This window comes from Alosa pseudoharengus, unplaced genomic scaffold (assembly GCF_046254945.1).
Source record: "Alosa pseudoharengus isolate Yale_2024_CS ecotype anadromous, Long Island Sound unplaced genomic scaffold, YU_APseudo_1.1 YU_APseudo_1.1_scf_8, whole genome shotgun sequence".
NCBI classification, from domain to species: Eukaryota; Metazoa; Chordata; class Actinopteri; order Clupeiformes; family Clupeidae; genus Alosa; species Alosa pseudoharengus.
The window spans coordinates 16983792-17011584 of record NW_027468870.1 but is presented as its reverse complement, the minus strand read 5'-3'; the positions used below and the strand labels follow the sequence as shown (position 1 = coordinate 17011584).

The 27793-nt window shown below is 39.3% G+C and overlaps 1 protein-coding gene across 1 annotated transcript; it reads right to left on the bottom strand.

Annotated features, from left to right (window-relative positions):
* Positions 1 to 1074: 1074 nt before the first annotated feature.
* On the bottom strand, positions 1075 to 12372 carry LOC143112619 (arrestin-C-like). The gene is made up of 17 exons (XM_076274900.1): positions 12365 to 12372; positions 11825 to 11879; positions 11528 to 11588; positions 11254 to 11298; positions 10919 to 11112; positions 10675 to 10734; positions 9213 to 9289; positions 8655 to 8790; positions 8464 to 8548; positions 5959 to 6031; positions 5542 to 5685; positions 2842 to 2925; positions 2473 to 2496; positions 2240 to 2289; positions 2122 to 2140; positions 1990 to 2011; positions 1075 to 1787 (listed from the first exon to the last, which is right to left on the bottom strand). Exons 1-15 carry the CDS (start codon positions 12370 to 12372, stop codon positions 2136 to 2138), a joined length of 1101 nt encoding a protein of 366 aa, XP_076131015.1. The 3' UTR covers positions 1075 to 1787; positions 1990 to 2011; positions 2122 to 2135.
* Positions 12373 to 27793: the final 15421 nt, after the last annotated feature.

Here is a 27793-nt window from a genome sequence, read left to right as displayed (position 1 = left end):
TTATATGAGCAAACCTGTGCTTTTGAATGCAGTTTAGAGCTATTAAGGTGGTAACTATTAAGATCCAGTATAAAAAAAATCTGAATAGAAATACAGATCAACATTCATAGGGTGTTTCCCAGAATGTCTACAAATGATTTCCGCATGACCTCGGAAGTGAGACAATGTGCTGCTATTTGTGTTATATAAAGACAAAGACTTACCCTGCCGCCAGTAGTACTACTGATCTTCCATCCTGATACTGACCTACTGACAGTATCTTGTACAATGTATGTTAGGGGCAGCCGTGGCCTACTGGTTAGCGCTTCGGACTTGTAACCGGAGGGTTGCCGGTTCGAACCCCGACTAGTAGGCACGGCTGAAGTGCCCTTAAGCAAGGCACCTAACCCCTCACTGTGTGCTTCACCTTACTGTGTGCTAAGTGTGTTTCACTAATTCACGGATTGGGATAAATGCAGAGACCAAATTTCCCTCACGGGATCAAAAGAGTATATATACTTATATATCTGCCAATATGCTTTACATGTTGTAAGACCGAAGAGAAGGAATTTGCATAATTTTCTCGAGGCTGCCATCATTAGTCATTTCAGTGTAAATGATTTTCAGTCTAAATACGTGTTTTGAAACAGTATAGAGACTGCATAGTGATGGGTTGTTGACCTTATTGTTTAGGTCCATTTAAATCTTCCCTTCCACTCACTGACGATCACAGGAGATTAAATGTTAAACACATACTATATTAAGCAAGCATCTGTTACTAATTTTGAAAAACTTCTTTAGAATAATTATGAAAAAGCTCATAATAATTACAACATCAATAATAATACTAGTTTACTAATATCAGTAATGAAATATAACAACTGGATCATCATACTCAAAAGCATATTTTTTATTGAAAAAAAAAGAAAAATGCAATTTCTTTGTAAATTAAGCAAATAAGAGGATTAGTTACCATTATAGTATTGTATCAAGCAATGGACCAAATCTAAATTTCAAATTGAAAATAATAATATAATCTCAAAAGTGGATCAATATTAGTAAGCTTTACCAAATTTCCAGATAATCAAGTACAGATAACATGACTAGATTTTAAAAATGACATGTAAGTCTTTGTTTAGTCCTACGGTATATCTAATCTTTAGAACACACCTTATTTCACTAGTCACAGGTTCTGCTGGAACTTGATGAGTTAAATAGTGTGTGTTATGCCTTGGGCCAAACAATACATACCCTCATATTTGGCAAATATTTTTCCCTTCTGGTGGTTAGGATTAGATATGAGAGTTTACGGAAAATAACTTGAGTCAGACCTATATGTGAGTAAAGCTGTGAGTTTAGCTGTCTGCACCATGTTGAACCCTCCAAGTTTCAGAGGAGGCCAACAATATCAAGCGAAACAATAGAACACATACAAAAAGCTTATCATACATGTAAAAGACTCATAAATGTATCACTTAAAAATTAGTGCAAAAAATACATTTTCAGCGTTTTGAGTTCATATGCACAGTATAGCTGAAAGGGTTAGGTTATTTGTGAATTGACAAACTGTTGACAGTGACATTCTGTTCTGGCTAAAGCACAAAAGTACAAAGATATACAGAAAATCAGTCAATAACTACCAAGCAACATGAGGAAGGAGACAAAGCTGTATCTTGATGTAACCTTACACATATACCCTGTCAATCTAATGCCATCAAAACAAGGAATTTCACAACTAACAATCTAGCTGAAACCAAATACATCCTTTCGAAAAAGTGAAGTCCTCTCCAGTGAACAAACACTTCCTCCTAGGAAAAAAGGAACACGAGGGAAGAAATACAACACAACAATTTCTGAACAGTGAACACAAATATAATACGGATTCTAATCTATCCATCTGCTATTATATATGTAGGGTACAGCAGTCTTGATAAGCAATATTTTTTTTTCAATCTCCATAACACTTAAAGTTGTGAAAGAATAAATAATACTGAAATTAACTAAACTCACCTTCATGTGCAGAGGAACTGACCTAAACCCCATGAGGAGATACTCATGTCAGTCCACTCAACATAAAATAATAACAATAGTAAAACTGAATTATAGTAAATTCTTTAGCCAGTTGATCAGTGTTTTACTTACAGCACATATTCAGTTCATGCTGAGAAAGGAGAAAAAAAACTGTTAATACCCTTTACCACATGAAATAAATGTCTAAACTACTAAACACTACTACATTGAAAGATGGCTGAAATGTTACCTTTTGGTTTGGGGTGCATTAAAATCAGCGGTACTTCTCCTGTCACCTCGCTAGGAGAGAGAGAGAGAGGGAGGGAATACAGAAAGGGCTAAATACACCACTGAAGATGACATAGATAAACTATTATAACAATTAAACAAATTAATTTATGATCAACTATTGTAGAAATGAAATTTAAATACAATGTTAACTGCTAAAAAGTAATTTATTACACAAAGAAAACAAAAACTCACCTAGCTGTTAGTCCTCCCAAAAAACTGTATGGAGACACAATAATGTTATTAAGTCATTCCATAGTTTAATGACATGTTGGTTTGGAACATACAGTACTGTATACTCCTTAATGTAAGGCTTTTATGTCAGGAAAAGTAATGTCGACAAACCCAACCATTCATTCAGATTCTCAAACAAATGATTTTAAACAAACAGTACGATGCACATTATGAAATTGACCTGTTATCATTTGCTCATAGGCTCAATCTAACTGCACGCAGCTAAAAAGCCAATCCCATTTTAGCATGGGCTTCTTTATACTGGAAAATAATATGTATTTCTCCAGCTGAGTGATAGAGATAGGACAGAGAGGATCTTAGAAGTCTTACCCGCCGCCTCCAGACACCAAGTTGACCTTAATTTTGTAGGAAACCAGAATTCCCATGATGTCCCTTTCCATGCCGGGTCTTATACTGGTGAAAGGATGAAAAAAAAGAAAATGTACAGAGAGAGAGAGAGAGAGAAAGAGAGAGAGAGACGTTTGACTTTTAGAAACCCTATTTCAAAATAAAACATTCCTTATGTGTGTTCCTCCCACAGGCTACGAGCACTTAGAAATCAACCAAACATGTTGTGCAAGCGGCAGCACCTGTACCACACTCAGGGTTGAATCCGACCTGTGGTCATTTCCCAATCCTACTGAGATGTTGTAATCGCAGGTATCTCTGACCTGACATGGTCAAAACTGCACGAAATTGGAAGTGTAGGATCATTATGACACCCTCTGAATATATATCATATATCCCCCTGGCAGTACTTCCTACATTTTCCATGACCACTGTGCCATAATGCTACGTGATAACATTTCATACGGTCATTGGCTGCAGGCATTTTTGCAGTGAAACCAGCGCGAGAGACCATGGAAATGAACGGAGCGTTTACCAGAAAACACAAGGAATTAGAAGAATGAACAGAGCCAGAGCAGGGAGCATAGACTGAAAGAGGAGGGAGGAGGAGCCAGTAAAGTAAAAAGTACATAACACATGTACATAACACAAATACATAACATGTTACGAAATATTAACGCAATTTCCTTTGTGGGGGGGCTGATGTCATGTAACGGAGGCCGCAAAACCTGAAGCAGCAAGATCGTTCATTTTATTGTCTATGGAGTTAGCTGAAGATGGAGAGGAACGACGGAGAAATAGATAGATACTGTAGATAGATAGAAAGATAGAGATCCCAAACATGAAGTGTTTGCACTTTCTGTGTATATTTTGTGATGTGTATTCATGCCAACAATGTTAATAAAATTATCAAATGCATTCAGTGACACTCATCTCATGAACTCATAATTGTCTTATTTTCACTGGAAAAAAATTGGCTATTAGAAATTCTGATTGGCTAGTAACTTTAGAAAGTTACCAGCCACATTGGTTGGTGATCAAAAAAGTTAATTTAGAACCCTGCATGGCACTTATCGTAAAGAGTAGGTGGTTCCCTGATTTGCTTTATTTACGTACACATAAAGATGCACACACACACATACACACACACATAAAAACACACACACAAAGACACGTAAACACTCACACACACTACACATGCACACACACATACATGCACACACACGACACGCACACAAATGCATAAACACACATACACACACACACACACCCTCACTCACACAAACCCACACAAAAAACACATACACACACACACAAACACAAAAAACACACACAAAAAAAACTACTTGCATGCAGGCACACACACTCAATAAACACACACACAGAAACACACATATACACAAAAACAACCACACACTCTGCACACTCTCAATTACAAACACACACAAAAAGGAACAAAGTAGGAAATGAACACAATTTGACAAGCGTGACTTATTTTTGTGGAAAAAATGTGCTGGACTGGACGGCGGTCATATTTTGTACTGCTCTGCGGTACATCTAGTTTTCTCAATGACTGAGGAATATGTGTGCATGGCCAGAGAGGCTCCTTTGACAAGGTACAGGACAGGTTCCAGGTAATTTAGAGTTCCTCAGAAGGATTACTGGTGGAATCCCACTGCACACCCCCGCAGAGAGATTACAAAGGGGAGTTCAAAAGTTCAAAGGGGAGGAATGAGACAGGCCAAATGTCTGCCCGGATGAATGACCCAACTGAACTTAAAGGAATTATCCGGAGTAAAATGCACTTTAGATTGATTTACGGATGATTGGGGGTACATACGTTGAGTTGACATCAAAATCATGTCATTCGGATGTGTTTTGAGAAAGTTCGATTGTACCGTTTTCAGTCACAACTCGTAGCCTGGAAGTGAGCGGGGCATTTCAATTGCGCAGCTACAAAACGCTATTTTTATACCTCTTCTACAGTTCCAAACAACATAACACTTACGTGGTAGTGAGTAGATGGTCCCTTAAGCCAAACCGAAGTATCCCGAGGTCTTTATGTGGTCGAATAGAGAGTCCAGAATGAATTTCATCAAGCCAGTACCTTTCCGGAAATGTTGCCATCTGTGCCGCCATCTTCAGGGGAAAGTCCGTAGGAGTCTTATTGCTGAGTGTGTTGTAACACGCTCTGGAAATTCACAATTTGGTCGCCGTTTAAAAAAAAAAAAAAACATAGTCCAGTCCATACAACTTCATTTCAATTTCGAAAGAAATACTGGACTATGTTTTTTTTTTTTTTTTAAACGGCGACGAAATTGTGAATTTCCAGAGCGTGTCACAACTACGTGTCACTACCACGTAAGTGTTATGTTGTTTGGAACTGTAGAAGAGGTATAAAAATAGCGTTTTGTAGCGGCGCAATTGAAATGCCCCGCTCACTTGCAGGCTACGAGTTGTAACTGAAAACGGTACAATCGAACTTTCTCAAAACACATCCGAATGACATGATTTTGATGTCAACTCAACGTATGCACCCCCAATCATCCGTAAATCGATCTAAAGTGCATTTTACTCCGAATAATTCCTTTAAGGTCATCTGTTTAGGAAGGGTCACGATGCAAAAAGTAATCAGTTTTACTGTAGCCTTAGCGATAAAACTAGGCACCTTGTCTTACTCACATTGTAGTGGAGGCCAGGTTTGTGTCCTCATCTTTCAGCTTGCCGTCCAGGGCCAAGCCCTTCTTGTTCTTGTTGTTGGCATTGGCAAGTAGGGGAGTGATGGAGAGTGCCTTCTCAAACGTCCCACCAGCCTCTACGGTCTCCCTGTGACATGCGGAGATATCACACTGTCATTAAAGGCACTATACTTTTATATTCCCCCAGAGTCTTTATATTATAGAGAGTATAATAGCCCAGTGTATTTTTACATCCTAAAAAATTATTGTACATTGATCATACCTAGCCATTTAGTGTGGAATGATATAAATATGGAATCTATGAGATGTGCAATATTATTGATTTGGTATTAGGAAAACATCAATTAACCTAAGACAGATACTACTCTCTGTTAAGTAATCAAACGGAATGAAAACTTACGAAAATTCTTGGCTCAATATGTTTTTGGTATATTTATCTGCAGAATACAGCACCACATCTGTAGTTTGGTCCACTAAAAAAGAAAGGATAATAGGCATTAACACCACACATATAATGTGGATGTGCTCTAAAGTTATTCCTAATGTCCATTTACAAGAAAAAAAGCTGTATAACGTTATGTTTTTTTCAATGGAAGGCAAAAGGTGAAGAATACGGAGCCCTCCGGGTGACATGGGGGAAAAAAACATGGGTTAAAAAAAAAAAAAAAAAAAAAAAAAAGTAATGGGGGAAAAAAACATGAAGAAGAAAAAAAAACGATGCACTTTTGCGGGATCTCATTGCGGGATCTCGCAAAGTTTTGTGAGATCTCGCAAAACTTTTTTTCTACTTTTGGAACTTGCTGGGCTTCCTACTTGACCCCAATAGGCGCACAAACCACTACCGCCAGATGGCAATCATATCATGATACTATGATTGCTCTATCACTGTTGCGTTTTGTGGGTTTTCTGGACACATTACATAGGCCTATGACACGGGAGGGAGAGGGAGACACCTGCGTGCAGACACGCACACAGGCGCGTAGCAATCGTGGGGGATGTGGGTGTTATAACGTACACAGTTTTGCTGGAACACGATTCTATCCCCCACACTTTTTGTCAGATTAAATTGAAAGTAAAATATAGAAATAAACGGTCCCGTAAAGAGTTGGAACCGCATCTATAACGCACACACAGAGACACAAATAGGTCTGTTGATTTGATTGAACGGTCATCCAGCCAATCACATCAAGTTAGGTGAAGAACCAGAGCCGCTCTGATCATATTCAAAGTGTAGCCTACGTCTTTCAAGGCTATGCTGCTGCTTGGGTCTGCATTGTAACGTCTGCAGTGAGCAGATTTCAGATAGAATTTAAATGATAATTGTTACCGCATTATGCTAATTTAGTAAACCAAAATTCACTGTCTGACTGACAGTTTTTGTCACAATGCAGGGAGTCAAAGTGAAAGCGGGGTGCGTGCACCAAGGCACCTGTTTCTGCAGGAAAACCTTTGGCTACTGTTCTCAGAGCATTATGCTTTCTCTGCCTATGATCTGCAGCTTTTCTCAAACTATGGGCCTCCTCAACAATTAACCTACTACTGCTCCACGTAGCCGCGAAATTAAGTTATGCCCGGTGCTTCACACGTCTGCTCATTTGCAGCATACTTATTCATTTGGTGTCATCAACTATATAGACATAGCCCAGTCAGCACACATACAGTACGTCTCCAAGACGCTTGGAAAGGAACAGCTTAATTACATCGCGTTCCATTTAGAACGTCTTATTTGATCTGATCTTACAAACGGCGGCGTCAAGACACATTTGAGTTCTACTGTACATCGGAGATAGAACGCTTAGATCGCTCATGCAATGTGTGCGTCCCTGCAGCAAGTGAAACTGGAGGTAACGTGGGCTAGAAGCAACAATAGTTTAAACAACAACGTGGCTTCCTGTAACTATCAATGGAAAAATGCATAGAAACTGCTAATCATAATCTTTAAATTGACATTAATTAAGCTGGCTATATGCAACACAATTTATATATATTCCCTTTGCATATGTTTGGGTAGACTTCAAACGTTTTTGAATTTGAGCTTAAAGTTCTGTGTCCTTTACATTTATTTAATAGGTATTAGTGATACCTCGAAATTAGGCTGCTGTCTGTTAGGTAATTTATTGTAGCCTGCTGTATGTGCGTGTCTGCACGCAGGTGTCTCCCTCTCCCTCCCGTGTCATAGGCCTATGTAATGTGTCCAGAAAACCCACAACACGCAACAGTGATAGAGCAATCATAGTATCATGATACGATTGCCATCTGGCGTGGTTTGTGGGTCTATTGGGGTCAAGTAGGAAGCCCAGCAAGTTCCAAAAGTAGAACAAAAGTTTTGCGGGATCTCGCAAAAGTGCATCGGTTTTTTTTTTCTTCTTCATGTTTTTTTTCCCCATTACTTTTTTTTTTTTTTAACCCATGTTTTTTTCCCCATGTCACCCGGAGGGCTCCGTAGAAGAAGGGGTTTTGGAGTTGTCAGAAAAAAAATAATACTAGAAGTGGTGGAAAATATGCCCAGTGCTATCGTTTAGAAAAATATATGATATACATAATCCTGCTCAAATTCTTTGATGTTCTAAGGCCCAAGGTCATTTCTTTACATGGGTTGAAATCGACAATTTATTAATTTCTTATTCCAAGAGATTAGTCATGGCTTCTGCATGCAATATTTGGCAACACTATGTCAGGTTTGGCTATAAACACCAGGTAGTTGGAGTATACTCATTATATACAATGGACTCCCATGTGTTGTTTAAATATGATTGCTGGTGGTGTTGAACCTTTGTGTTTTCAGGTAGGGGAGAGGATCAAATAATAATCATCTGCTGTCACTGACTGAATGAAATCCAATTCTAATTAGTACTTTTATCTATTCTTTTATCTATTGGCCTTACAGTTTATCTGAGTCACTTACCAGAAATCTTGAATTTATTTATGACTTTGTTGGTTTCGTTCCTGACTTTTATTTTTACAGGGATTGGGTTGCCATGATAATAGATCTGACACGTAATAAAAAACAAAGACAGATCAAGAAAGTAAGTGAACATGTTTGATCATATGCATAGATTAACTGCCTATATGGTTTAGATCCTGCGGTTAGTGTACCTCCTTGTCCAGAGATAACTCCATATGGACGGGCTTGTCCGAGGTCATGAAACACTTCATGATGGCCAGCTTGGGTCCAGGGCCTGTCTGGTCAGGAGCATACTGGATCTTCCGAATGATGAGACGGCAGGTGTCCCTACAGAGGTTCAGTCAGTTATTTAACAGTCTCCTTTGTAATCTATAATCCTTAACTTTTACTTTGTCATGAATTAAAACTGGGCTGTATTGGCGACCTGGTAACCTGGGGTAAAGGATCATGGAAGTAGGTTGTGGGAAGAATTAGACTAAAAACAGGTGAGTAAGCCACAGCACAACCAAGTAACCAGATGTGTCTTTTTCCTCACATGTCTACCATGTTCTAATTACCGGTAAGCAATTTATGCAAAATGATTTGAATAATTGCTAATGCCAAATTACCGTATATTATTAAGTATTTTTTTTTTTATGACTCTCCTCATGAATGAATGAATACATAAATAAATAAATAAATAAATAAATACATAACTAAACGAATGAACGAACGAGATAATAATAAATTTTAAAAAAACAGTCACTCACTGCTTGTCCACTTGCTCATCTGGATCATCAGCCTCCATGGCCATGTAGGCTTTGACCTCAAAGTCTACCCCACAAGCCTAGGGACATGGTCAACACAAACAAACATCTATTTAATATGGAACACTGATAAGATGATAAACGGTGTAAAAGGACTCTACTGGGCAATATCAAACATTATTACACGGCTCTTCATAATGCTGTAGAATGCTCCATTCACTTGAATGGACCTTCCCAACGTAATTTTGTATAACAGACCGTTGCTATGTTTAACAGACGCTGTATATTTCTTTTTCATTATTTTACATGTTGGTTGTACATTTTGTTGAAAAAATATAATGTCCGCAACACTACTTTTGACTCCCAATTATTTAATGCAACGTTTCGACCCTGCTGGGTCTTTTTCAGACAAATTTGCCTGAAGAAAACCCAGCAGGGTCGAAACGTTGCATTAAATAATTGGGAGTCAAAAGCAGTGTTGCGGACATTTTATTTTTTCAATTGAGTATAGTTTTCTTTTGTCCTGCACCTGCCAGAAGGTGGGATGTGCACACTATAACTGTTTGCTGAAGGTTGTACATTTTGTCTCATTTTCTTTTAAACTTGTCAATTCCATTATGCATGGCCTGTGTTGTTGCATGGTGATAAATTGAGTTAATGATTGGATCTAAGAGTAAGGGCCCGTCCCAATACCTCCCCTACCCCTAGATTTTTGCCCTAACCCTCGTTTTTGCGCGTGCACGTGTCAGGGTGTCCCATTGCTTTAGGGAGCAAGGGGAAGTGCTATTTTCCCCTTAAAATCAACCCTCAAAACATAGCCAGGACCGATGCAGGCTTAAAACGAAGTGGGAGATGAAATTACCCTGGATACCGTGCAAGCTCAGCGAGCTGGCCAAATTTTTCATATATTTTCGCAAATAAGCATATTCACATTTCGGAATATGTTGGAATATGTTAGCTGGATGCACATCTGATGGACTGTTGAGTTTTGAACACTAATGTTAGAAAATATCTCACGAAGCTATCTGACGATGTTCATGATATCTGCTGAGTGCTTTGAGAGAGTCTGCCTATCAAACAACGTTATATATCTGATCTGGGTAGTTTCGTCAATATTTAAGGTGGGTGTTCTGGCGTTCACATGAACACGAATATCTTTGTTGATTAACTAGACGTAGATAAACCAGCACAGCCCACACAACAACGACCGCTGGAATGGGCATGTTCCTGAATGAAAATAGTAGCAGGCTACTGCCGGTAGACACGTCGGCGCTGCGCGTGACGTAGGTGAGCACGTTCGCTACGCTAATTTGCATATAGTGGTGTCCCAATTTATAGGGAAAGATCTTCACCTCCACTTCCCTTGTCGAGGGGGCTTTAATGTTGAGGGCAATCAAAACCAAGTGGAAGTTTTAAGGGGGGAGAAATGGGACGGGCCCTTAGTGTCATGCTCAGATTCTCTTACCTTGCCTTTGTCGTCCTCTCCTGGCTGAAGGGTGACAGAGCAAGGCAGATTTGTTGGGATCTAGGAGGAGCATAGCATTCATGCTCTGTTAGAATGTGTTTTACATCTATATTAAGAAAATTAGATCCTTTAACCAAAACAGATTTTTGGTCAGTCTGCATGGAGGTCAGTTTGGTCTACGCGATAGTCTGGGACAAAACAAGCTAAAGGTGGGGAGCGGGATAGAACAGAAAGCTCAAAGTACTTCAATGGTGAAGGGATGGCCCTCCTCTCCTGCCTTCTTTAGCAGGGCTTCGTGCAGTAGGGTTATGGTGGGGTTGTGACCAGCAGGAGGGAACATCTGTATGTTGTGCACCCAGATGTCTTTTCTGAAGGACATTCCAATCACATCTAGATCTTCACTGCCATAGCGGAAAGCACTGGTCATCTGTAACCAGACTGTGAGAGCAGAACCAAGACAGAAAAATGAACCAGCTGGAACTAGGTGGACAGTTGGAGGGTATTTTTCAATAAATTCAGCATCCAATGCCTGCAGTACAACACATAATTTATGGGAAATTCTGTATGTATGTATTTTACCTTTCCTTCCCCCAAGAGCCGACTGGTCGAACTTCAACACACCCTCTGTAAGGACAAACATACAAAGACAGAAAGAAGTGACACCTCGGGAACTCTTTATGGAAATACAAGGTCCAATTACTGAATGATGATACCCATTGAAATAGCTTGAAATATAATGTTTTTGTTGTGATAGGCTACTGATAAATAATGTCATGTTAACAGCAACATAAAGCATTTTGTTATATGGAACTGAGGAAAGTGCATAGGATGTGTAGGGATGACATACACTTACCGATGGGATCAACGCTTTCTACATGGTCTACGAAGTCCCTCTTCCCCAAGTAGAGTACAAGCTGAAAGGGAGGACAGGAGGTTTAGTAATAACTTGCAATATGCTTATCTATATGCAGAGTTATATTCTCTTACATTTCTTGTCTGTTGAACTGTCAAGCTGTGAGTGATTAACACTATGGCCTTAAAAACAAAAAATATATTTTACTCCAAATATCTGAATATATTGTATATAATTAATTAAATATTGCATGTATGGTGACTGTAAATCTCTGAAATGTGCAGAGATGGAAATTACCTGCCCGTTTCTACTGGCTTTCTTGAAAACCCTTAAAAATAAATGAAAAACACTGCTTATGACCAATAAATCAATAAACAGATTATTTTTTAAACATAAATCTGTTGATTAAAATGCTATCTGTATTTAACATGTGTATAATGGAATTAAGTAGACACAGTGTAATTGCATTCACATAGTAATTGTATTGATCTATGTATAGAAGAAAAGTGTGAACTCGAATTGTTGTGACAACAAAAGCCAATTTGTGGAATTAGCAGTAGTTGGCACGGTTACACGATTTGACCTTGTGCAGATGCATTCTCTCTTTTCTTCCTGTTACCATGCACCAGATGGGCACTCCCTTATTGATCATTGTTTTATGCACACTTCTTTCACTTATGTTTTATCTTTGTTTACAGATGTGTTGCCTGTGCATTCTCTGTTGAGATTTAACTAGATGTTGCCACAAAATGCTTTTGTTTTGTTGCACAAAATAAAAATACATTTTACGTCACTGAATCTTTTTTGTATTGTACATGTAATCATAACAACACCTACTTGGTCATGGTTTTGGACCTGAAGAACAGTTCTACAGAGAAAGGGGGAAAAATGCAATTATGCCATTTGTTAAGAGTACATTCTGACCAACCCAAGACTCACTGTTCAGTTGACTCATTGTTCAGTTTGGTCAATGTGTGTGTGTGTGTGTGTGTGTGTACATGCATGTATGCATTTGTTTTTGTTCACCTACAGTATCCCTGCGTACTTGCAAAGGGGCGGAGTAGGCATGATTTGTTAATCCCAGTAAATGGGATTACAAAATCACTCCCATCTCCCCTCAACTAAATCTTACACTGGGATTAGCCTTTATGCTGTTGCTCATCCAGTATGCTAAAGTCTTTACCAATACTCTGTACACTCTTAAAATGACTCTCAATTGACAAGTTCTGTTTTTGGAGAGCTGGTATCTGTCAATAAACAGAGCATGGTAGTTGTTTGAGTAGGCTACTGTTTGCTGTGAATTTGACTGCCCTCAGAATCAAAGGAGATCTGCCTGCCCAATAGCAAACCACCATGTAAGAGTCATCTTTAAAATATTATAATTCTAACTCTCCTCCAAACACAAGATAGGCCTGCCCATCATGCCAGATTATTGCAACTTTGTTGGTCCTACATTTTCTAAATATAAAATACAGCTCACACCTAGGCAAAACTTCACTAACAAGAAGGTTGTCAGAGAACCATATTACGTAACCATGCTGATCCCTACTGCTATGTACATATGTAAATGTTTGTCAAAGAAAATAGGAAACAAATGATGAGTTTGAAAGTAACACTTAAATGGCTCATTCGATCAATTAACCTACTCAGTGAGCAATAGATTCAAGAAAAATAAAGTAAAAACGTTCACGTGGCTTTCCGCTGTAACACGAACCCATGGGTGCGAGGATGACGACACTTTTAACAAATTATCTTTCCACATGATGTTAAGCGTTCGCTTCTAATCCTAATGTAAATCTATTGCTTTAATTGCTGCAATTTCAACTCAACCAAAAAACAAAACAAAAAAAAAAGACATCATCTGTGGTAAAGGCGCGAATGTTCTGCATATGGTGGCACATGTCCAGTGCCAGAAGTCAACTGAAGGAAACTGTAGCCTATGTCTTGGGTAAAATTGCACTGATACACGGTGTACGCTAACATTGTCTCTCATTGAGTGACTAAATATACACTAAAATCAGAAGGGGAGGATACTAATAGGGGAAGGGAACATTACTTACCTAAATGTCACAATAACGTCTCTCTTCTCTTCATCGGTAATCCTTGACACACAATCTGACCGGACAGTGTAGCCTACCTAATGAGGGCTGGCCAAGGAATTTATAAGCTAACAAGTGTCAGCTCCCTCCCCTGACTGCTTCGTCTATATAAATATGGGGAACCTATTTAGCACCATTAAAAAGCTATAATGGATATTATTGTCGTAGGAAAGCATAGCCCACGACATTAATGTGAAAGTACAAAGCACGTTCAGGTTTTACAAAATTAGAAGACATGCGCAAAGGAACCTGGTCTTGTAATTTTCTTAACAAAATGAAAAAAAAGAGAAATAGGTCTACTATGTTGGCAGTTACAATTGATAACGTTCATGAAGAGGTTGCAAAGCTTTTTGGTATAAATTATTTTTTACAGTATATATCACTATATGTTGTAGAGTCATGTTGTCCAGACCCAGATGTGCAATTACTGCACTCCATACACTTGAAATAGAGAAGCATAGATTATATCAGGAGCTGTCCGTGGTCCTGAAGGGCACTCTAATGCAGTGAGGATTCAAAAGCTATAAACAACAAAACAACAACAAAAATAAATAAAAGCAAACTAATGATGATTGTTTTTAAGTAGAATATTGTTTTCAATTTAAATCAGTTTATTTTGGTTGTGTCATATCCTTGTCTATTGAAATGTCAAAATTCATACTTCTATCATGTACAAAATGTGTGAGAAAGTAATACTGAAACAAAACACCTGTATATAATAAAACACAACATTTAAGTTTTTACCAACACTATATATATATATATATATGCACACAAATAAAAGTTTCAGTCAGTCAGTTAAGCTGTTTCCCTGGGCCTCTGTGGATAACACTGCCTGTGCATGGATATGAGGATTGTGGGGTATTAGCACACCATGGGCTCAAAGGCCAACGTGGTAGAAAGGCAGAGGCATCACAGCAATGTGGCCTTAGTGTGCAAGTCAAGTCAAGTCAAGTTTATTATAGCGCATTTCATACACAGAGGTCATTCAATGTGCTTTACATAAACAAAACAAAACAATAATAACAAATAAAAAGCATAGAAAGGCAATATAGTCAAAGAATAGTTAAAAGGTAAAGATCATAATAAAAAGAAAACATAAAACACAAGGTAAAATCATTTAAAAATAAAGGATAATTAGTAAGCAAAAAACGAAGGCAAAAGTAGTAAAAAAAGTAATAAAAGATAAAGTAGAATAATTATCAAGGCAGATTCAGAATTTGTAACTCGGCACAGTTAGCAGAAAGCATCTTTTTAAAGTGCACCCCTGCTTCACTTTAGTTTCGTGTTAAATACTTGACTTTGAATAGTTGAATAGTGGAGGTTTGGGGTGCACAACTATGATCTATTGCATTGCCTTGCTTTACTCTGCTACACAATATCACTGCTCATCTTTTCTTTTCTTTTTTTGCATCCGCATTCTTGAAAGTTTTATTTAAAACTACCCTGCCCTCCAAACATTGTGTGTGTGTGTGTGTGTGTGTGTGTGGAGGGGTGAGGGGGTGTGGTGTATGAGAAGAGGGATACCTGATGATTGACTGATGTGCTGAGGATAGATTTGTAGGCTAACCACAAAACTGTTTCGTTGTTGAACTTACTTGAGGGGATGATAATTACTGCTGTCGTGCCTCTGCAGCTCAGCTCAGCACGTATATCTCTGTCAATCCAATCTAGGAGGTTGACAAGATTCCTCATCTCAATGCATTGAGAAGGGATTTAGAGATTAGCTAGCAAACAAGAATGGTGCTACAGTTGCTATGGGCTTATTATACATGCAGAAGGTTAAGGTAATAGTGCCTTGGAGTTTCAGCACTGGCTGAATAGCTGTCCACACACACACACACACACACACACACACACACACACACACACACACACACACACACACACACACACACAAGTATGTGGATATTAGAGAAAGGGAGTAGAGTAGGCCCATTCCTAGCTGGTGCAAAAGGGTTTGAGGTATATTGGCAATGGTTAAGTACACTACACTGAACCTGCAGCCAATGAAGCAACTTGCATGTTTGTGGTTGCACAGAAAATCAAACAAACAAACCAAAAAAAGTATCTTTACTTGTGTTGTAACATGCACTGGAAATTCACAATTTCGTCGCCGTTTAAAAAAAAAAAAAAAAAACATAGTCCAGTATTCTTTCGAAATTGAAATGAAGTTGTATGGACTGGACTATGTTTTTTTTTTTTTTAAACGGCGACGAAATTGTGAATTTCCAGAGCGTGTTACAACACACTCAGCAATAAGACTCCTACGGACTTTCCCCTGAAGAGGCAGCAAAGATGGCAACATTTCGGGAAAGGTACTGGCTTGATGAAATTCATTCTGGACTCTCTATTCGACCACATAAAGACCTCGGGATACTTCGGTTTGGCTTTAGGGACCCTCTACTCACTACCACGTAAGTGTTATGTTGTTTGGAACTGTAGAAGAGGTATAAAAATAGCGTTTTGTAGCGGCGCAATCGAAATGCCCCGCTCACTTCCAGGCTACGAGTTGTGACTGAAAACGGTACAATCGAACTTTCTCAAAACACACCCGAATGACATGATTTTGATGTCAACTCAACGTATGCACCCCCAATCACCTGTAAATCGATCTAAAGTGCAGTTTACTCCGGATAATTCCTTTAAACATCATAGTCATTTATTATGACCGCCGCTAGCGAAGCTAGCGAAGCGGTCATATAGGGACTGTCAAAGTTTTTTTTTTTTTTTTTTCGTCATCTACTTCCTGAAATTTTGGTCAACGATACCCGGGGCACCGAAACACCGGGGCACATGAAATTTGGTGGGTATGTAGCCCCACTAGACTTTTACGGAAAAATTTCGTTTGGTCCCCGTGGGCCACTCCCCCTCCGCGCTGGGCCCCCCCGAAACCCAAAAAATGCAGTTTTTCCTAAATAACTACCTGAACCGTGGAACCGAGGATGACGAAATTTTTATGGTATGTTGGTCTCAAGGGCCCACATCAACCTAGCCCATAATCACTCATTTGTGATTTGCACCCCCCCGGTAAAAAATGAAAATGCAATATCATTCTGCTTTAATCGCCCCTCTCTTCAGTAAAGACGTTCAGAACTGCACCAAATTTTATGTGTATGATTAACCTGACATTCTCTGGGGGTATGCCAAGTTTCGTAGAATTTCATCCATGGGGGGGGGGGGGCTAAAAAATTAAGTTATGTGTATATTTAGTGACTGTAACTCTTTGGCCTGTAGATGGTGGTGCACACATATACACAAGCACACACACACACAGGCACGTATACCATCAGTATCGGCAATTAGAACGGCCGATACATAATTACAAATTCAGTAGGATTAAAGGAAAACCAAATATTCATCATAACTAGATGTACCGCATAGCGGTACAAAATATGACCGCCGCTCAGTCCTGTACATCCGAAAATAAAGCACACTTCAATTTGTCTCCATATTTTACTCCATCCCCCACTCTTGAAACTTTTGTGTATGCTTGTTTGGCATGCCTGAGTGTGTGTGTGCGGCTGCACAGAAAGTAGCCTACTGGTGCTGAAAAGGTGAATAGATTGTAGAATAGCCAAAGAAGATGTAGCATTGTTATAAAACCTTTAAAATCTCTAAACAATCACAAGTAGGGCAGTTCATCACAGTTCATCCATTGCAACTGGATTGATGAAAGGTCACTTACACCTGTAGGCTACATTGTATTTGGGAAAAGCAAAAGGTATCAGCATAATGTTATTTATTTATTTATTTGTTTATTTATTTATTTATTTACAAAAACATCTCAGCCGTTTTCAACAGCTATCAAAAACAAAGGTCATTTTTGGATGGATGGATTTTTTTGTGAATGTTTCTTCTTCTACATAAGATTTTAGTCATCTTTAGTTCATGTAATACTTTATTGTCAATGCACAAATTAAGTAACAGTAGTCTGAAACGTTATTGTTAATGCACAAATTAAGTAACAGTAGTCTGAAACGAAATGCGGTTTTACTAGTGGTGCAAATAACTGACATGTCCAAATGGGCCTTGATGAAATGCGTCGCTAGACTGTTCATACACATTTTAACGGGCCAAAGTTGAAGAGCTGTTGTCCGTTATTGTTCGTGCAAATATAGGCTGATTCATGTTCCCTTGCATTGTGTAACTGAGGTCCATGGCTAGTCTGGCTTTCACCAGACCAAGCTCAATCTTTTAAGAAATCAAAAAATAAATAGCGGGCAGATCAGGCTGGGTTCACCAAGCGAGCCTAGTCCATAGGCACCCGATATTGTTCACGCTCTGGCTATTCTAAATGCAAAAATGCATCAGGGAGTTATGACAAAACTGTAACTAACAAACTAGATCCTAATAGAAAGCTGTTAGCTTCCTTAAGCTACAGGTAGGCTTATAAGGTAGGCCTATTTACAACATAAATTGTCAATAAGCTATGCTGGCGACACAAATAAAATCTCCTTTGGAAACCAATGGCTTAAGCCTTACAGTATCAAGCGGACTTAAATTGCCATATCGTGGCGAAAAGTTGTAATAAAATTCACGCAGCTCCATGAGTCAAGGAAAGCGCGAATGAAGTAGCCACCTCTAAATGGGACCCACTAGCCTAAACAGTAGCTTATGGTGTGTTGCTAAAGCAGCCATAATGAAATGAAGGTGTCATTGTTTGGATACTTCACACACACGTGCTTTTTAATTTCACAGACTACAACAACCAAGCTGGAATCAAAGCACATCGATTCCCCTCTCAGACCCTGCACGCACTTCAAACAAAATAAACAGGCGTCTCAGTCTCACGCATGTAGGCAAAACTGTATCAGATCGGTGTAACGTTGGTAAATCTTCCATTGCACAGAATGATTTTTGTAGCACGTGCAACAAATGACAGTCGAAAGATACAATTACAGTGCTGTTATCAATTTGCTTGGTATAACCGCATTTATAGTTTTCTACAAATGCAATCAATCAAATTGGCCTCCATCACTCAACCAACGCTAACGGTAACATTGCCTAGGTCCTTATTGATATTATAAGATTAACGTACCTGCAGTAAAAACCAAGCATGTCCGATAAACATCCTCAGATTTATTTCGGCTTCAAGAAGAAATGGGAATTACATTTCATGTGAACATCATCCTATCCTTATTAGACGTTCTCTGCGGTAAACTATAGTCCTTGTAGGAAGCGGCCATTGTATTCCAACCCACGTTTAACTTCCAACAAAATTACGTCTCACTGCAACGATGCGCCATCTAGTGGACAAACGACTACTTATCGCCAATACTGGAAATGCAGCCATGATGATGATGATGATGAATATTTATTTTGGCTTTCTTTTAATCCTACTGAATTTGTAATTATGTATCAGCCGTTCTAATACCGATAGCAGAGACGGTTGATAAATTAAATATATTAAGGATCTTTGCCGATAGTATGTGGGTGCCTGTGTGTGTGTGCATGTGTATATGTGTGCACCGCCATCTACAGGCCAATGAGTGTACAGTCACTAAATGTACACATAATCTATTTTTTTAAAGACCCCCCCATGGATGAAATTCTACGAAACTTGGCATACCCCCAGAGAATGCCAGGTCAATCATACACATAAAATTTGGTGCAGTTCTGAACATCTTAACTGAAGATAGGGACGATTAAAGCAGAATAATATTGCATTTTCATTTTTTACCGGGGGGGGTGCAAATCACAAATGAGTGATTATGGGCCAGATTGATGTGGGCCCTTGAGACCAACATACCATAAAAGATTCTTCATCCTCGGTGCCACGGTTCAGGTAGTTATTTAGGAAAAACTGCTTTTTTTGCGGTTCGGGGGGCCCAGCACGGGGGGGGAGTGGACCCCGGGGACGAAACGAAATTTTTCCGTAAAAGTCTAGTGGGGCTACATACCCACCAAATTTCATGTGCCCCGGTGGTTCGGTGTCCCGGGTATCGTTGACCAAAAATTCAGGAAGTAGATGACGGGGAAAAAAAAAAAAAAAAAAAAAAAAAAAAAAAAAAAAAAAAAACTTTGACAATCCCTATATGACCGCTTCGCTAGCTTCGCTAGCGGCGGTCATAATAATAATTTGGCTGCATTTCCAGTATTGGCGTCACGTAGTCGTTTGTCCACTAGATGGCGCATCGTTGCAGTGAGACGTAATTTTGTTGGAAGTTAATCTAAAGTGGGTTGGAAAGACACTACACTTCCTACAAGGACAAGACTGTAGGCTACAGTAGTTTACCGCAGAGAACGTCTAAGGGTAGGATGATTTCTGCATGACATGTAATTCCCATTTCCTCTTGAAGCCGAAATAAATCTGAGAATGTTTATCGGACATGCTTGTTTTTTACTGCAGGTAGGCTATGTTAATCCTATCAATAGCATCAATAGCAGAACGTAGGTAAAATAATGTTACCATTAGCATGGTTGAGTGATGGAGGCCAATTTGATTATTGATGTATTTGTAGAAAACCATAAATGCGTTTATAGGCTACCAAGCAAATCGATAACAGCACTAATTGTATCATTGAACTGTCATCTCATTTGCTTATGACCATAACCTAGGCTACTAACAGGAGCTAAGTGAGTTAGCCACAACACGTTCGCTACGTGATGGTTTTTTAATGGAAATAGGCTACCTGAAAGATAACCTGTCTATGATGCATCCTAAACACCACTGGGACATTTCTGCTCAAGGTCTCAAAAAGCATCTGAGTCAACGTTCATTCCCAAACACCCATATAGGCTACTTCAATCCTCTATTTTCAAAGGTGATTCAAGTAAGGAAGAGCATGGCTCAAAGTAAGGTAACTGAAACTACATAAATTCGTCAAAGTGAATAATTTCTGTCAACTCGCCGCAATGTAGATTTATTAACGCACCCGTGATGATCTACATCTCCATTTAAACAGATGTTTTAGAGCGCACGTTGAGATGTATTCAGGGCAGGGCTGTACCTACACATATTTGTTGCACGTGCTACAAAAATCATTCTTTGCGATGGATGATTTAGTACCAACATTACACCGGTCAGATACAGTTTTGCCTATGGCTATTCTGTGAGACTGAGGCGCTTTTTGTTTGTTCGAAGTGCGTGTTTAGGGTGTGAGAGGGGAGTCGATGTGATTCCAGCTTGGTAGTTAGTCTATGCGATTAAAAAACACGTGTGTGTGAAGTATCCAAACAATGATAACTCTTTTATTATGGCTGCTTTAGCCACAGACCTTGAGCTACTGTACAGTGGGTTGGGTTCCATTTAGAAGTGTCCACTTCATTCGCCCTTTCCGTGATTCGCCAAGAGGTGGCAGCTTGATACTGTAAAGTGTAAGCCATTGGTTCCAAAGGAGATTTTATTTGGGTCGCTAGCATAGCCTAGTGACAAGTGTTGTGTAATAGGCCTAGCATAGGGCCTACCTTATATAGCTTATAGTTTGTTAACAGTCACGGTTTTCTCATAACTCCCTCTATGCATTTTTGCATTTAGCTCTGAAACCGGGGGGCGAACACGTCGCAGGGGGGGCGCCAGTGCGTGGATATCTCAATCGCAAAATTAAACAATATTTCTATCGGGCGCATACCATGGACTAGGCTGGGTGAAAGTCAAAAGATTGAGCTTAACCATGGACCTCATAGTTGCAAAATGCAAGGGAACATGAATCAGCATATTATTTGCACAAACAATAACGGACAGCTCTTCAACTTTGCCCGTTAAAATGTGTATGAACAGTCTCGCAAACTTCGGTAAAGTTAGACAGAAATTGGCAGATTCGCAAGATTCGCGTTTTGCGGTTCAATAAATCATAGGAGAAACATTTTCATTGCACAATACAGAGCTCTATCTAACCGTAGTAAGGTAGACAACAAGCTACAACCCGGTTTTCATCCGAAAGAACCGTGTACATACGTGGATAAATAAAACGCATCCCTGTGAGCATTCGGCTGTCAGCCGAGCGTCTAGGGACCGTCTACAAAGTGCAAAAACGAAAGTGGATACAAAGATACATTTAAATAGCATCACTGTTATTGAGCCTAGTGCTTCCAAAATCATAACACACAGCTACTGCTTCACTAGCAACACACTACACGTGCCAATTCCGGGAAAAACGAACTCATCCTATTTATAATATATTTTTAATGGGGGTAAAATTCAATAACTTCACTGTCATTGGACCTAGTGCTTCCAAAATCACAACAGACATCTAGGGCCTCACTAGCAACATACTACACCAGGTAATTATGGAAAAACGGACTCACCCTATTTATAATATATATTTTTATGGGGGAGAAATTCAATAGCTTCACTGTTATTGAGCCTACTGCTTCCAAAATCACAACACACATCTAGGGCCTCCCAAGCAACATACTACAGCAGCTAATTGTGGAAAAATGGACTCGCCCTATTTATAATATATTTTAAATAGGGGGAAAATTCAATAGCTTCGCTGTTATTGAGCCTACTCCTTCAAAAATCACAACACACATCTAGAGCCTCCCAAGCAACATACTACACCTGCTAATTAGGGAAAAAATTACTTGCCTTATTTATAACATATTTTTAATGGGGGAAAAATTCAATAGCTTCGCTGTTATAAAGCCTAGTACTTCCAAAATCACTCCACACATCTAGGGCCTCACTAGCAACATACTACAGCAGCTAATTATGGAAAAAAAATATTTTTATTTGAACATTTTAAATAGCTTGACTATATAGGGTCTCCATATCGTGCTACACCTGCTACTTTGGGAAATTCTTGATCAGCCTATCTTTCATTAATCTTTATTGAAGAAAAAGTCAAAGCAAGCGGCAAGGCCATCCAGGAAGAAAGACAGACCTGGCATGTTAGAGCTGGGCTGTCACAATAAAGAGACTGTAGATGTGTGTAATACAACCGTAGGGAGACCCTTGATGTGTAGGATTGTGGAAGCGCTAGACTCAATAACAGTGAAGCCATTGACATTTTCCTCTGAAAAAAATGGCACTAAATTCAATAAGAGAGAAGGTATTGAATTTATTCTCCAATACAAAATCATTAAAAATAGGCTGAGCATAATTTCCCAAAACAATAACAGTGAAGCTATTGCATTTTTCTCCCATTAAAAATATATTATAAATATGGCGAGTCCATTTTCCCCTAATTAACTGGTGTAGTATGTTGCTTGGGAGGCCCTACACATGTGTTGTGATTTTGGAAGCAGTAGGCTCAATAACAGCGAAGCTATTGAATTTTCCCCCATTAAAAATATATTATAAATAGGGCGAGTCCATTTTCCCCTAATTAGCTGGTGTAGTATGTTGCTTGGGAGGCCCTACACATGTGTTGTGATTTTGGAAGCAGTAGGCTCAATAACAGCGAAGCTATTGCATTTTCCCCCCATTAAAAATATATTATAAATAGGGCGAGTCCATTTTCCCCTAATTAACTGGTGTAGTATGTTTCTTGGGAGGCCCTACACATGTGTTGTGATTTTGGAAGCAGTAGGCTCAATAACAGCGAAGCTATTGAATTTCCCCCCCATTAAAAATATATTATAAATAGGGCGAGTCAATTTCCCCCTAATTAGCTGGTGTAGTATGTTGCTTGGGAGGCCCTCTATGTGTGTTGTGATTTTGGAAGCAGTAGGCTCAATAACAGCGAAGCTATTGAATTTCCTCCCCTATAATAATATATTATCAATAGGCTGAGCGAGCTTTTCCAAAATTAGGAGGTGTAGTATGTTAATACGGAGGCCCTCTATGTGTGTTGTGATTTTGGAAGCAGTAGGCTCAATAACAGCGAAGCTATTGCATTTTCCCCCATTAAAAATATATTATAAATAGGCCGAGTCCATTTCCCCTAATTAACTGGTGTAGTATGTTGCTTGGGAGGCCCTTGATGTGTGTTGTGATTTTGGAAGCAGTAGGCTCAATAACAGTGAAGCTATTGAATTTTACCCCCAATAAAATATTATTCATTATAATATATTATAAATAGGGTGAGTCATTTTTCCTGTTATTGGCAGGTGTAGTGTGTTTCTAGGGGAGCACTAGCTGTGTGCTATGATTTTGGTAGCTCTAGGTTCAATAACAGTGAAGCTATTCAAATGTATCTTTGTGTCCACTTTCAGTTTTGCACTTTGTAGACGGTCCCTAGACGCTTGGCTGAAAGCTAACGCTCACAGGGATGCGTTTTATTAATCCACATATGTACACGGTTCTTTCGGATGAAAACAGGGTTGTAGCTTGTTGTACCTTATTACGGTTAGATTGGGCTCTCTATTGTGCAATGAAAACGTTTCTCCTATGATTTATTGAACCGCAAAACGCGAATCTTGCGAATCTGCCAATTTCTGTCTAACTTTACCGAAGTGTCTCGCAACGCATTTCATGAAGGCCCTTTTGGACATGTCAGTTATTTGCACCACTGGGTAAAACGGCATTTTGTTTTAGACTACTGGTATTTAATTTGTGCATTGACAATAAAGCTGAATATCATTTGAACTAGATGACTAAATTTATGCATATGTAGAAGAAGAAACATTCACAAAAATCCATGACATGACCTCTCTTCTTGATAGCTGTTGAAAACTGCATGGAACTGACAGGGATTGTTTTGTTTAATAATAAATAAATAAATACATTATGCTGCTACCTTCTGCTTTTCCCAAATACAATGTAGCCTACAGGTGTACCTTTCATCAGTCCAGTTGCAATGGATGGACTTTGATGAACTGCCCTACTTGTGATTGTTTAGAGATTTTAAAGGTTTTATAACAATGCTACAAATTTTTTGGCCCAGAAACAAATCTATTCACCTTTGCAGCGCCAGTAGGCTACTTTGTGTGCGGAATGTGTGCAAACACACATTCCAAACAAGCATACACAAAAGTTTCAAGAGTGGGGGATGGAGTAGAAGATGGAGACAAATTCATTAATATGATTTATTTTCGCGGAATGGACAGGACTGAGCGGCGGCCATATTTTGTACCGCTATGCGGTACATCTAGTTTCATCAGTCATCATGTTCATGTTAATGAATAGGAAGGACATTTAAACCATAGCCATAAACCAAAATTTCGCGCAATATCTGCCGTGAGTCCCTATTAGGGGTTTGCACGGCGTGTCATCAGATCTGGACGTTGCCATATTGGAGATACTCGCCTCATTAGAAAGCATTAGGCACTGAAGTAAATCCCTAACATCGTCAAGGAAAAAGGTTAATTATTGCCAAGTTTTAGGTTGTACCAATAGGTCCGACTGAGAGCTTTTCTGTTGTTTAGACACGGCTACAATACAAGATATCCAAAGTGCATAACACTCCCTTGTACTTCATTCACTGAGTATCGCCAATATGGCCGCGCATGCTGGGTTACCATGGTTACCGGCCGAATGTGCAAACCCCTAATGCGTGAGTCACGAGCTCCTCCCAGCTGACTCTGGCAGATCACATGGACAGTCAGTCGCAATCGGTTATTTAATAAATAAATGTGAATTACGAATAATAATAAAACGCTTCTACCTAATATGACTATTTTTTTATATAAACTGTAAAAGAAAATATGTGTTTTCCCGCTGCATTCTCCATAAAGAGTAAAGTAAATGATGTAGGCCTCTGGAATTGACGTCACTTCCTGGACTCGTCTGAGGCTGGTCTGAGATCTCTCAATCATAGATATAGAATGGCTAGATGTCTCGTCCGCGCTGCTTGCCAATGGAGGTCGACGTCTGCACCTCACGGCCATCTTGCCAGTCAGCTCGCTAACTCAACATTGTGTTTCAATGGTGCACTGTAATGATAGGTAGTGACCTGAAGTTGTCATTGTTATAGCCTGGGGGCATTGTTCTGCCTTTAGTAGAAGAAGAGCCATCAGGTACCACAGAGCCCACCAGATAGCTTGCCTGTGACAAGATGGCCGACGGGGACGCTGTTAGCAAAGTCCTTTTAGGCAAGTCCCTCCACTCGGTGGCCATATAGCAATGCTTTTTTGGCACTCATCGGGCATCCTATTCAGCAGAAATGCGCATGCGCAAGGCTTCACGACACCAATCTTGCTCCAGCGGCGAGTTCACAACACATGATTGGGAAGATGTCTTCACAACACAACATATGATTGGCTCAATGTATTCACATCACACCACATGATTTGCTCAATGTATTCACATGTCGACGTTTTGCCGAGGAAGGGGTGGGATATGTGTAGACAACGGCCATATTGGCGTTACAAACTAACCCCATGCATTTCTATGGAGAATTTTTTGAGTGCTGTGTCTCCTCATTAGAAAGTCTCTGCTGTTAGAGACTCCGCCATAAGGGTGTTTTCACACTTGGTCCCTTTCAGCCTTCTAAACGATCTCAGATCGACGACTTTTTTGTGCATGATGTGAAGGGGCCTATCACTGAATTAGAAAGTTTGATTGGCATGTTGACTGACAGTTAGAGGATCTTTGCAATAACTTTAGATCAGAATTCATTAAATGTATATGTAATGTATATATATTACATATTTCAGATTTTTTTAATATGAAACAAAATCACCACACCAATTATGGGTTATGATAATTATTTCAACCTGACCATGAATGATGATGAAAATACACAACTAACCCAGAGCAACTACATAGCCCATAATCCAAAGCAGGTCTGAGACCCCCAGAGAAGGTATGGTGTAAACATGGAAAAAACTGAGGCCCCATCAGAGCTGAAGTGCACCAGAAAGATATCAGAGTCCTCTTTCAAATGAACTCACAATGTGAATACAAAATTACAAGAGAAAAGTGTCTATGTGGTTGATATTACAACACCAAATCCCATCAACCAGACCCAAACTGGAGATAATGGTGGGCATTTCTGTAGTGGTGCAAGTGAAGATGTTCAATCAGCCACTCCAGCACCTAATCCCCAGAATCAGACAGATGCTGCACAAACTGAAGTTAAGGATGATGGGTTATTTTTGCCTTCATTTTATATTTGTTATATGTGACCATATACCAACCGTATCACCCAACTGAAATGCATTTATTTTGTGAAATACATAGATGGGGCAAGTAAAGATGTTGTGGTAACTGCAACTCCAAATCCCCAAAACCAGACAACAGCTGCCCAAACTGGAAATGCTGGTAAGGACATGGGGTCATTTGTGGCTTCATTTGAATATGATTTATATAAATCAAATACCATTCCATACACAGCCCCGCTGACATAATTCATTTTGTGAAATACAAAGATGGTGTAAGTGAAGATGACATGGTAACTGAAGGCCCAAATTCCCAAAACCAGACAACAACTGCCTAAACTGGAAATGCTGGTAAGGACATTGGGTCATTTGTGGCTTCATTTGAATGATTTATGTACATCACTATATACCATTCCATACACAGCCCCACTGACATGAATTCATTTTGTGAAATACAAAGATGGAGCAAGTGAAGATGACATGGTAACTGAAGCCCCAAATTCCCAAAACCAGACAACGTCATATGCTGCAGGTGGAGTAACTGTTAAGGCAATCAAATCCTACGGGGGTAGTTGCTAGTAGTGCCAGTAGTGTCACAAACCTCTGGTGGTTATCAACCCCATGTTGGAGCGCAATAGCATTTGTAAACTTGCTCACCAATTATTATTTTAATACTTTATTATCCCTGTCTCCTACTGTGCTGCATACTCTGCTCCTTAACAAACTGCTCAGACTTAACCTCTGGCTGATGGAGCTCCCCCAGTCATCTTGTATTTGTCTCCTGTGAATTGTAGATGGCAGGCTATATAACAACTTGTGCAGTTTGTTAGCCCAACTACTGCTGTACAAGGAATTTTGGTTTGAACCTTTTTGGAGCTGAAATGGAACATTTTGGGCTGGCCTGGTTCATATTTCAGGCTGTAGCATTCTTAGATCAACCAATAGTCATAACAAATGTCTAGTTGACCAGTCCCAGATTGAAGCAATGGCATATGGTAAGGAGTTCTGAAATGTAAGTAAAATGTAATTTGTTTTCTTTTTTTTACAATCCCTGTAGACTCCCATGATTCTGCCTAACCCATTCCTGATGTGACCATTCGGAATGCTAATGCCTGATGGAACTACTCATCATTTTCATCTTGAAAGCAATAAAGACCAGACTTTATCCAATATTGTCTTTCCTGTTTGTTTTTTTTTGTTTAAAGTGTGTTGTGATTGTCTTGTCTGATTTGGCGGTAAA

Excerpts from the sequence above, each read along its gene's own strand:
- LOC143112619 (XM_076274900.1), bottom strand. Across the intron at positions 8,549-8,654 it reads AGTTATCTCTGGACAAGGAG|ATCTATTATCATGGCAACCC; the intron begins GTACACTAACCG and ends ATTACGTGTCAG. Across the intron at positions 2,497-2,841 it reads TTGGTGTCTGGAGGCGGCGG|TTTTTTGGGAGGACTAACAG; the intron begins GTAAGACTTCTA and ends GTCTCCATACAG.